Source organism: Elephantulus edwardii, unplaced genomic scaffold (genome assembly GCF_000299155.1).
Source record: "Elephantulus edwardii isolate Elephantulus edwardi_28Jun2011 unplaced genomic scaffold, EleEdw1.0 scaffold00194, whole genome shotgun sequence".
NCBI classification, from domain to species: Eukaryota; Metazoa; Chordata; class Mammalia; order Macroscelidea; family Macroscelididae; genus Elephantulus; species Elephantulus edwardii.
The window spans coordinates 3,526,995-3,539,565 of record NW_006399944.1 but is presented as its reverse complement, the minus strand read 5'-3'; the positions used below and the strand labels follow the sequence as shown (position 1 = coordinate 3,539,565).

Here is a 12,571-nt window from a genome sequence, read left to right as displayed (position 1 = left end):
TTGCTCTTGAGTACTTTAGAGAGGTCCCTAACAGCAGACTTTCCCATTGCAATACATTTTTTGATTTCCTGGCTGCCGGTGCCAGGAGTGTTGACCGTAGAGCCGAGCAAACTGAAGCTGTGAACAATCTCAATCTCTTTGCCATCCATCTTGATGCTACTGACTGGTCCAGTGGTGAGAATTTTTGTCTTCTTGACATTGAGCCTCAGTCCATACTGAAGGCTGCAGTCCTTGATCTTCTGCAGTAAGTGGATGAGGTCCTCCTCAGTTTCAGCGAGCAGTGTTGTGTTATCTGCATAATGCAGATTGTTGATAGATCGTCCACCAATCCTGACGCCACGCTTCTCCTCATAGAGCCCAGCCTCTCGGATAATCTGGTCTGCATACAGGTTGAAAAAGGAAGGAGATAGGACACATCCCTGGCGTACACCCCTCTTAATTTTGAACCATGCAGTGTTGCCCTGCTCTGTTCTGATGGTCCATAGTTTGTTTAATACTCTTCTCCAGCATCACCACGCAAATGCACCAATTCTTCTGTCATCTTTAGTCATTATCTGGCTCTCTGATGCATAGCAAGTAATTGAGAAGACCATAGCCTGAATCAGTTGTATCTTAGTCTCTAGACTAACATCGTTGCTCTTTAACACTTCAGAGATCTCCCTGATAGCAGATATCACTAATGTAATTTGTCTTTTGATATCCTGATTGTTGTTGCCAAGAGTGTCAATTGTGGACCCAAGCAAGCTGAAATTGTTAAACAACCTCAATCTTTTCTCCACCTATCATGGTGCTGCAAATTGGCCCAGTAGTAAGAATCTTTGTCTTCTTAATGTTGAACATCAATCTAAAATGAAGACTACAGTCCATAACCTTCTGTAGCAAATGTTTCAGGTCCTCATCAGTTTCAGAAAGCAAGGTTCTGTCATCTGCAACATGCAGGTTCTTAATGTCTTCCTTTAATCCTGAGCCACATTCCTCCCATAAACTCTAGCCTCCTGAATGATCTGTTATGCATATAGATTGAAAAGGTATGAAGACAGGATATATCCCAAACACATTCCTTTTCTGATTTAGAACCATTCAATGTTTCCTTGCTCTGTTTGGAGGACTGCTTCCTGGCCCAAAGTTTCACATGAGCACAATCAAGTTTTCTGGAATTCCCGTTCTTCTCAAAGTTAGCCACAACTTCTTGTGATCTGTAGAGGTAAATGCTTTTGCATAGTCAATATGCACAGATAGACGTTCCTGTGGTACTGTTTGCTTTCAGCCAAGAATCATTGACATTGACAATGAGATCCCTAGTGTCACAGCCTTTTCCAAATTCAGCTGTATTTCTGGTAGTTCTCTGTTGATGTACTGTTTCAGTCAATTTTGAATAATCTTCAGCAAAATTGTGCTTGCGTATGTTGTTGTTATTGTTAGGTGCTGTTGTGTCAAGTATGACTCATACTGACTCTATGAACAAAAGATCTAAGCCCTGTTCTGTCCTGTGCCATCCTGACACTTTCCAACACTCAAGAGCCCATTGCAGCAGTCACCATGTCAATCCACCTGGTTGAGGGTCTTCCTCTCCTTCTGAGCAGCTTGAACTTCCTCCTTCATCACTCACCGTTTGTTCTTGATCATATGTTGTTTCAAGAACTTCTTATGTGTCAGTCAATTCTTTTTGGTACAGTTACTGTGCACTCCTTCCATCTTCTTTTAATGCTTCCTGAGTCATTCAGTGTTCTGCTCATAGCATCCATAAGCATTGCAACTCGAGGCTTGAATTTGTTCTTCAGTTCCTTCAGCTTAAATAATAAAATATTTTTAAAACACATTCTTAAATGATCACTAAATGATCATTTCTCTTCTAGCCTCTGAAAGCATGTTAGCAAAAAAAAAAGTTTATCTAGCCCTATCTTGTCCCAGAGACCCTGAGCTTCAGCCTTGTTGATTTACTTACTCAGTCCCTGATGTTGTATGCCATCAAGTTGGAAAAAACTCATTGCTGACCTTCCGGGAGGTTTTTCAAACACAGTTAATTGTACCAGTGTGGAAAACTAGTGGATCCGAACAATATGCCTCATGGAGTACCTCATGGAGTATTTGGTAAAAGGAGTCCATCTGCTTATGGCATTTTCTTCTCCCTCTAGACTCCTGAGCTGCTGAGGTCACCTCAGCATCATCCTCCTCCCCTCAGCCTTCCATCAGATCAACCATCCAGTCACCCTACCACAGCCCAACGCCTGATTAGCAAAGCCATTTGGACTAATCAGGAATTAATGGGCAGTGCTGTGCAGTAATTTAATTTCCACAATAAGCCTAATGAGCAATTTAATACTAATGTCAAAGGGAATAGCTTATTTGTTGTCTGAATGCCTTTTCCTGTGCAAACATTCACAAGAACTTAACTCAGCTGCCTTTTTATAGCCCTGTTAACATACATTTCAGCAGAATTAGGGAGAATGCTGTGCCTTTAGTGTTATTAATAAAGTTAACTGGGCACTTAATTAGCAATTTAGTGGCTAGTGTTCCATGATTAGAAGGTCCTGGAAGATTGTTTAGCAAAATTAACTGAAAGTCTTTGTCATTTTCTCCCTGGATGCCTTCTGCACCCTCCGAAGCAAAGATCCTCCTCATCAATCACAACTGAGTTCACAAAGAGGGCACCATCCGGAGGCTGATAGATTCCATGGGCCCAGACCACTCCTGGAAGACAGTAGCAGGAGGGCGCCCCCTGCTGTTGCAGCTGTGGCCATGGGTGCCCACACGCACAGCTCTGTGCTTGATTAATCTATAGCTTGTATGTAACATTATTTCTGGACAAGAAAGAAGGATTATTCAGGATCTGAATCTTTCTGCTTCAGAAACCACAATTCATACTTACACTTTCAGTCCCTCTGGCTCCAAAGCCATTTGTCACCAGAGGCCAGTACTGATCTGAGGCAAGCAAGCATGGAGCCCTTTCCTGCTTACTTTCATAATAAAGACGGACTCTATGGCAGAACCTAAGCCCCTAGTTCACCATTAAGCCTGTTTTGGGGGTGAATAGAGAGTATAAGGTTATTTTCCAGATCCCCTGAACACTATATAGATTTTTCTCTTATCTTTTCTCATTGGGTCTTTCCAAAAATGTAGCTAAAGTCTTGTCCTTATGTCCTTGCTAGACTCCACGTGGCTGTTAGTTAACACGGAATAATTTGGTTGGGTTTGAACTGCCATCTTCAAGATCATTTATGCATACATAATGGTTTCACTAACCAGGAAGTCCTTTGCTAGCTGCATGTTTACTGGTGAAATAAGACATAATCAGGCTCTCCAGGAGCCAGTATTCTTGTAGGAAAACTAAAGAATAAGCAAATAAATAGTAACAATGTCATTGACAAAGATTCAGTGATTAAAAAAAAAAAAAGCTTCCCAGTGTTAATTCATGGTGATTAATCCCTTTTAATGGAGCAAAACTGTACTCCATTCGGTTTTCAATGGCTCTTTTACCAAAAGTGGATTACTAGGCCTTTCCCTCTAGTTACCGCTGAATGGATTCTCACTGCCAGTGTTTTGGTTGGCAGTCAATTTAATGGTTTGAACTGCCTCTCGACTCCCTATGATAGGTGCTTCTCATTTTATAATATTTAAATTGTTTTTATTATACCCCGCAGAACAGATAGCTTCTACATATACAACAAAATGGCTCTGATGCATTTTAAGCCCACTGCCACCTGAAAGTCCTATCTAAACTTTCAAGTCCCTCTTGTCAATTTGACCCCATAGAAATAAAGCCCTTGTTTTCTAGTTTGGTTCCCACTTTATGCACAACATAATGAAATGACGCCCAATCCTGCACCATCTTCAGAATTGTTGCTGCACTTGAGTCTCTGTTGCAGCCACTGTTTAAAGTCATCTCATTCAGTGTCTTCTAGCTGTACTTCTTGCAAGGCAGATGTATTGATTCTTTTGGCATTGCATGGTACAATCAATACTCCTCCCTTGCACCAACATTCCAATGCATCTCTCCTTCATAAATCTTTATTCTTTGTCCAGCTTTCATATGTGTAGAAAACAGCTGAAAAACCACAGCTTGGATTTGGAGTAGCCTAGACCTCAGAGGGACAGCTTAAAGAGGTCTTGCAACAGATTTGTCAATGTAATATGTCATTTGATTTCTTGATGATTGTGGATCCAAGTGCAATGAAATCCTTGACACCTTAAGTATTTTCTATTTGTGACACTATATCTTGGTTCACTTGTGAAGATTTTTATTTTCTTTTTGCTGAAGTATAATTCACCTGAAGGATGTAGACTTTTGGCAAATCATGATAGATAGAGAAGAGATTGAGATTAATAATAATTTCTTCTTGCTCAGTTCCACAATCAACATTTTTGGTACTAGAAAACAGGAAATCAAAAGACAAACTGCAGTGGGAAAAATCTTGCCAGAATACTAAAAAGCAATGATGTCTGTCTAGAGACTAAGGTGTTCCTGATTCAGGCAATGGTCTTCACAATTACTTGCTATTATGCATCAGAGAGCTGGACAATGACCAAAAATAACAGAAGAATTGATGCCTTTGAGTTGTGGTTCTGGACAAAAGTATTGAACATGCTATGGACTGCCAAGAGAACAGGTCTGGCCTGGAGAGGGTGAAACCAGGCTCCCCCTTGCAGGCAAGGATTTTGAAGCTCTGTCTCATATACTTTGGGCATGTTGCCAGGAGGGACCAGTCCTTAGAAAAACACATAAGCCTTAGAAAGATGGATGGACAGTGCAAAAGAGGAAGACCCTGGATGAGATGGATTAACACAGTAACTGGGATAATACTGGTGGGTGTGTCAGAAGCAGTGAGATTGGCTCAGAATAAAGCAGGGTTTAGAACTATTGTGCACAAGGTCACTGTGTGTCAGAGTTGATCCGATGGCACATAACAAGAATAAATACAACAGTAATAAATAGATCTAGGGATTTTTAAATTGTGAATTATTCTTTGAGATTGAAGCACTATTATACCAGTTTGGCTAAGGAGACTGAGATTCAGAGATTAAACAATGAATGAATGTCCTTGCAGCTAAAAAGTAACAAAACCAGTATTTTAAAAACTAAGTCAACTAAGATACTTCATTATAACCCAAAATCTGAGTTACCTTTCTTTGCTATTAGTATATGTTCAGGGGATAAAAATATTTTTTAATTTTAGCATATAAAACAAAATGTAATTTAAAGGGAATCAGTCTCCCAGGGAAGAAAAAAGTCCATGATGCACTTCAAAGCTCAATATAAGTGATTTGGGTATTACTGGTGCATCCCTGCTCACTCACTTGGAATGGATAATAACGTGGAGTTGGCAGTAATTACAGAGAGAGGAACAACACACTAGCATATTGATGAGTTTAGAGAATGAAGGGATGCAATCAGTTTGATTAAACAAATCTTCTGAGTTCTACTATGTGGTTAGGGTGCTGTGGTGACCTAGCTTGTTCTCTTAATTCAAGGGCAGTTGGTTTGAATCCACCATCCACTCTCATGAGAGAAAATAGGCAGTATCCTCCTGTGTGGTTTACAGCCTCTGAAAGCCTGCTGAGGAATCAGTTCTGAGTCATTCTTACTTGATAGCAGTGTTTTCTCCCCCCCACCACACACACCTATGTGAATGGCACCCTACTATCCACTGGGTAGGAGGTGGATAAAGACAAATAATTAAAGCATATCCTGCACCCAGAGAGTATAATCTTTGAGTGCACACACCACACAGACTGTTTTTTGGTAGTGTTTTATTGTATGTACTAGTGTGGTTAGGAGAAGAAATAATGGAGCCTGAGACTTTTGGAGTTGTACAAACACATTTCAGTAGAGAAGATATTGGAGCCGACTTTAAAAGGTCCATGGAAAGTTGAGCTGAAAGAGCGACATTACTTCTTGGATAAGGAAACATGATGCAGAGAGACCTGGAGAAATAAAAGTATGTATAATATTTTGGAAGGGACAGGAGATGTTTCATTTGACTAGATGACAGGTTACTAGCCAAGATGGAAATGATGGCAGAAGTGAAAATGACAAAATATTGGAGTGGACAGAATTGTCAAATTGTGGAATATCTCAAATGCCATTCTAAGGAATCTTCCTGTGTTCAACAAATAGTGCAGCCCATTAAGGAGTTTTTCCTGAAAAGCAACAATAAGGGAAGACTAACTTGTGGGGAAATGGTTACACAATCAACACTCTTGTCATTAAATAAAAAGATTTATTGCATTAGAAAGATCTATTGTCAGTGACCTCTCCAGAGTGCCAAAGAGCAATGGGATCTGTCTAGAGATTAAGGTGCCCCTGATACAGGCCATGGTCTTTGCAATTATATGTTTTGTATCAGAGAGCTGGACAATGACCAAAGAGAGCAGAAGAAGAATTGATGCCTTTGAGTTATGGTGCTGGAGAAGAGTATTGAACATACCATGGACTGCCAGGAAAACAAAAGGGTCTGTCCTGGAGAGGGTGAAGCCAAGCTGTTCTTTGGAGGCAAGGATTTTGAGGTTTCAACTCATATGCTTGGGACATGTTTCCAGGATGGACTAGTCCTCGAAGAAAGACATCTTGGATGGGTGGAGTTATGGCACAGAAGAGGAAGAATGCAGATTAGCTTAATTGACACAGTAACTGGGGTAATGAGGGTAGGCATGTCAGATGCAGTATAATTGGCCCAGGATACAGCAGAGTTCAGAGCTGTTGTGCATAAGATCACTATGAGTGATCTACTCACTGGCACATAACAACAACAATATTCAAGAAGTCAATATCTCCTCACTTCCATACACACCGGAAAAATATTTCAGCAATGTAGGAAAGGAGCTAAGAAGTATATGCCGAAAAACAAAAATACAGTGGAATTCAAACCAAAAGGAGTCAGTGGGTAGATGTGCAGGGTATACAGAACATAGGCATTTGGGGGCTGCTGGGCTGTCTGGACCATGAGAGAGGGGTTTATTACCCTCATTGAGATAGCCCAGGGAGAAAGATAGATATGAGTGGAAGGGAATTGCTTTGATCTGGGCATAAACAGTGAGGGACAAATATTAGAATATTCATGTGGCAAACTCATGGGGGAAAGCAAGATTCCCCAAGGAGTGACAGGAAATTAACAGGGATAAAGAAGAGAAGGCAACATTTGAGATCTTGTTTACCCTTCAGCCTCATTCCACCTGTTTTCCCTTCCAAAGTTCACTCCTAAACTATTACCTATTCTTTTGCGTCTCGGCCTTTGTCCAGGGAAGCTGCATGGGACAGTTCTAGTCTATGAGGCAGTGTCTTCCAGGGGCTCCAACAATGGGCTTAAGCATCACAGAGATTGTGAGCATGACTCTAGACTGACCACTCTCATTCTGTTGGACATTGAACAACTAGGAGTCAGAGCTTACTGGACAGAACGTGACCACAATCAGAGGAGAGTGTCTAGACTAGAGCTTATCCACTAGATAGTGGAATGAATGAGAGAAGGTGACTGTGGCTTGAAACATGAAGGACTGCTTATATTTAAATAGAAAAAGGAGGGAGAAAACAGACGGAAGAAGGACCACAAAAGAATACAGACACCACTGGATTTGGAAAGAGCCACTCTAAAAGACAATGTTCTGGAGAAAACCCTCCTGGGGAAAAACCAGGATCAGAAGCTAGAATATGGTGAAAGGAAATAATTAGACATGGTTGTGGTGGTGGCATCTAGTTGACTCATAGTGACCCAACAGAAAACAGAAAAGTCTCTGCACGATACCACACAGACCCCACAATCACTTCTGGGCTTGGCCCATCGCTGCAATCACTGTGTCAATCCATCTCATTAAGGTTCTTCTTTTTTACTTATGTTCCAATTTGCTCAGCATGATGTCTTTCTCCAGGGACTGGCTTTTCCTGACTACATGTCATGAGATGAAATCCCACCATCTTTACTTCTAAGGAGCATGTGGCTGCACTTCTTGCACGATACATTTATTTGTCCTTTTGGCAGCTCATAGAATATTCAGTATTTCTTCTCCCCCACACCACAAATCAAAAGCACCAACTCTTCCTTCTTCCTTCTTCATTGTCCAACTTCCACACATCTAGGAGGTGACTGAAAACAACATTGCTTAAATCATGCACACCTTTGTCCTCAAAGTTCCAGCTGTGCTGTTTAGCATAGTAAAGAGGTCTTCAGCAGCAGACTGACCAACTCAGCTCTTGATTTCTTGACTGCTTCTTTCATGGACATTGTTTATGAATCTAGTCAATGCACAGTAGATGTACTGTTAATAACCGAGCTTTTTCTCCCAAGATGTAGGCTGGAAACTTATACCTGCAGATGTAATGTCACTTAGAACCAGGTTTACTTTATCATGTTAATGAGATCATATTGCATAATGAGTGCAGGATGTGTCCTAAATAATGACTTTGCAGATACAAAAAGCAAAGATTAGGCAGAGAGGATTAGGCAAGTACAAATGAGGGAAGGATAGACTCTATCTATGGATTTTGCCAGGGAACTAGGAATGCTGAGACTTGAGCTGCTGATAAAAAGATTTTTTCCCCACAATGGGCAGAGAACAAGCCCTCCCCTAAACCCAATGCCCAAATTAAAACTTTTAGCCTTCTGAGAAAATACACTGTGTTCATTAGAGCCACCCATTTTTGTTATTTCCATTACAGCAGATCTAAGGAAACTAAAACTATATCTCATAGCAAGACCAAATTAACTAAGAAAATTCATTGTGTGGTTCATATAAATCGAACAGCAAGTCTATCTTATTAAGTTAGTGTCTTTTATCACCTTATTTTACCACAGCTTCCATTTTCACTTTAATAATCTCTTTAACATTGCAGATATTTTCTGAAGTGTATAATTCAATTCTCAATATATTACAACTATTATTCTGCTTATATAAATGAAAAGCCCATAGCAAAAAAAAAATTGTCCTCCAAGTAACACCTTAAAGTTATTTCATACTTTATATAGCATAACCATTAAAGCCAGTCAGAACTACCGAACTACAGCTTTTATAAAAATACACTGTCTCTGGCTTCCACAAAGAACCAAGAACAAAGTGCTCCTCCTCTGTAGCCTCTTCAGGTTCATTTTTATTTTTCCTTTAATTCATCCAAATTATTTAGGTTTTTACAAGAAGGTAAGAATGGATCCACCGGAGCCAAAGAGAATTTTATCAACTTCTTTTCTCTCTGCAGATACAAAAGATATTTAAGAAACTTCCAGGATTCAAAGAAATCCACGTATTAGGATTTAGGTAAGTAAGAGAGTCAGCATCTTCTCAGTTTTTACATTATTTTTCCCTCTCTTCTTTCATCCCTCTCTTCTTTCAAAAGCAGTGTTGTAAGGATTATAAAGTCCCTTTCTTCTCAATTGTTGGCTCTGCCAAATCCTGAAAACTGAATGCATCTCAGACAAAGAAATTGTCTAATTAGAACATGACTCAAGGTGGTTCTTGAAGGAGTTACACAGGATCTCCATAGCTTCCTCCCTCAGGGAGTCAGAAACACTGCTCTCTGCAAAGGGCTGTCCTCTAGTGATGCTGTTGTTAAAGAGCCTTTTGGAAAATACCTCAGAAAAGACAGAGGTAAAAAAAGCAGCAATTAGTTACCTCCTCATCCCATTGCCTGGTTTCTTAGCGAGTGCAAAATACCATTATCATTTAAACAAATCATGCTACTAGAAGAAAACAGGTGAAATTATTAAAAAGCACGCCGAAGAAGGAGCTCGGGTTGTCGAGCACGTAATAGATTGGGTTGCTCAGTGGCAGGTGGGCAGTTCCAATCTACCAACAGCTACAAGGGAGAAATATGAGCTGCCTCCTTCCGTAAAGACTCACAGCCTTGGAAGTCTGATGGAGGGTCATGATTCTGAGTTGGAACCTAGGCAGTAGGTTTGGTATTGTGTTGTTGTTAATTGTTTTCTGGAGAGAGGAGTCATCTCTGATGGTGAAATGGTTCCATGCTCAAATGCTGGCCAAAAAGTTGGATAATCAAGTTCACTCAAAACTGGAAAGAAAAACCTGCAAATATATATAACAGCCAGTGTATGACAATGAAAGAATTTTTTTTCTTTACAAAGAGAAAAACGAACTGAGGGGGGAGGGGTGGGCAGAGAGCAAAATGTAAAACAATGACTGAATGGGGGAGAATAAATGGAAAGAATATGCTGTAAAAAATATTTAAGTTGTATTAAGAAATCATTAATTTTTTAAAAAGCCATTGAACTCTATAGAACACAGTTCTACTTGGACACATATGGGGTTACCATGGGTCAGAAACTACTCCAAGGCAACTAGATGGAAAATGGGGCGGACATGAATAGAAACAGAAGTAAGACTTCCCCGAAATAGTCCTTTAATGTCAAAATTCGCCAGGGCTCTCTGGTGGTAAAGAGTCGCACTGCTAGGTATAAGGTGGCGCCTCTCTGGTTGTTTGAATCCATCAATGGCTCCACGGGAGAAAGAGCCATCTCCTCTGATGGAATTTATAGATCTGCTCACAGTTCAGCTGTGTGTCAGTCCTAACGCCACGGCAATGAACTTGAGTTTCTATCATTCTGATGTCTAAACTACAGCAGCACATTCTTGCTCGAAATTTATTACTTTACAGTTATTAATAAGAGAACTTAAATCATAGAATAGTGTGAAGCGATGGCAGGGTTATAGTGAGGCTGTTGCAGGCTTTCCCTGGAAGAGGTCTGCATCCATTCACGTCCCAGCCCTCTCTACTCCCCTGGATTCCACATCACGTGGATTATTTGAGGCTCCAATGTGTATATCCTTTTTTCAAATTTTCATTTATTCATAATATCTACAGATAGGAGTATGATATGGTCTTTTTTCTAATGTGGTGCAGGTGAAATATCAATTCTGTGTGCACAGAATGAGATTCCTTGCCTCTAAGGAGATTTGCAAAGTAGGCAGAGGAACCTCCTGAAGTTCTTTCCAACCCCCTCACTGTCCGTTGCCTTAAAGCAACAAGGTGCAGAGAGAAAAGCCCTGCTTGCTCAGAAAGAACAGCTTCGAGGGGAGGAGCTCCATTAGTTTCTTTCTTTCCAAGTTATCAGACCCGGCTGATATGTATTACCCCAGAAAGAAGTATTAAAAAGTGAAGGTTATAAGAGATGAAATCCTCAATATTTACCAAAGCAGGCTCATTTTTCTTTATTTCAAAGTGCTAGTTTGCAATATTCCATGTGAAATCAGATATAGTAGAGGAAATAAAAATTGATAGAATATTTTGCACAGATGGTGAGGCCTTCCTACTAACTAACCACGGCAGTAAAAGACACATTTTAAATTTAAAGCTACAGAAATGATGCTCATTATCGCTCTTCAATAAATGAAAATATAATTTTTCTTTTTAAATTCCAATATCGGAAGAAATCTAAAATGTTAGGTAACAAAACTTAGCTAAGTAAATATTTAAACATGCGTCCCTAGATGCTTGTATCTTCCCCATGTGTTTATTCTTTATGCAAAACTGCTTTTAAAATAAACTTGATCATATTTACTGAATGATTTTCATTATGTAATATAGACTAGACTCCATCTCCTAGGAAAAATATTTTGGTCCCTGAGTATAATAAAATATATGCTTATGAATCTGGTAATATTTTAACCATTGAAAATAGTCTTCAGAGTATTATAAAATAAACTTATTATGAAGGAATTGGTATTCTTGTGGGGCCAGATGCCCACAGAAGAACTAAAACTCTATCGCTTCTTGGAACTGTCTCTCCTTCAATTCATTGTGTAATTGAACAAGTACTTTTATATTAGTGTCCTCATTTGGTACTCCAACATAATGGGGATATAGTTAAGACATTCATTATTAATGTAATTATAAGTATGAACAGTAAAAAGGGCCACTTTAAAGGTGGCTTTATTTTTTTTGCAGCAAATGTGGGAAATGAACCATCATGAATATGCTTTGAGGGGAAAATCTTCAAAGACTCATATACAAATGTAAAAAGAAATTATTTATAATAGCCAAGAACTGGAAAAACCCCAAATATCCATCAACAGGGTAATGGATAAATAGTTTATAATATAGTCTTATAAAACACTCAGCAAAAGAATGAATTATTGGAATGTTTTCTCTCAAAATAATTATGTTGAATGAAAGAAGCTGTAAAAAAGAGGAACGTATTATTATTCTATTTATATGTAACTCTAGAAAATACAAGCTAGTTACAGGGGCAGAAAGCAAAGGAATAATTGGGAAAGGTGAGGGGAAGTGATGTAAGAGAGAGGGAGAGACTACAGAAAGGTTTGAGAAAAGTCTTAGGGGTGATGGATATGTGCACTACAGTAACTTCATAAAGTGAGAAAGCTAAACACAGCTGCTCCAAAGGAGAAAAATGGGAAATCAAATTCCAAGTGTTTTACTGCCTCTGAAAACCCACTGGAGGGTCAGCTATGAGTTGGTCCTAACTTGACAGTACACAAAGACAACTACACACACACACACACGCCTCTAGTTGTTGTTATGTCCCATCAAGTCTAAACTGACTTATAGCTGACCTTCTGCCAGGTTTCCAGGGAGTGCAGATTGCAAAGAAAGAGACTGCCCATCTTTCTT

At 39.6% G+C, this 12,571-nt stretch overlaps 1 protein-coding gene across 1 annotated transcript in view; it reads left to right on the top strand.

Moving 5' to 3' along the window:
• IMPG1 (interphotoreceptor matrix proteoglycan 1) overlaps positions 1-12,571 on the top strand; it is a gene marked incomplete at its 5' end in the record, with an annotated part of 223,893 nt that overhangs the window by 66,453 nt on the left and 144,869 nt on the right. Inside the window, one exon of the mRNA XM_006896970.1 lies at positions 9,185-9,243. Within this exon, the coding sequence (XP_006897032.1) occupies positions 9,185-9,243 (59 nt within the window). The remainder of the gene's footprint in view (positions 1-9,184; positions 9,244-12,571) is intronic.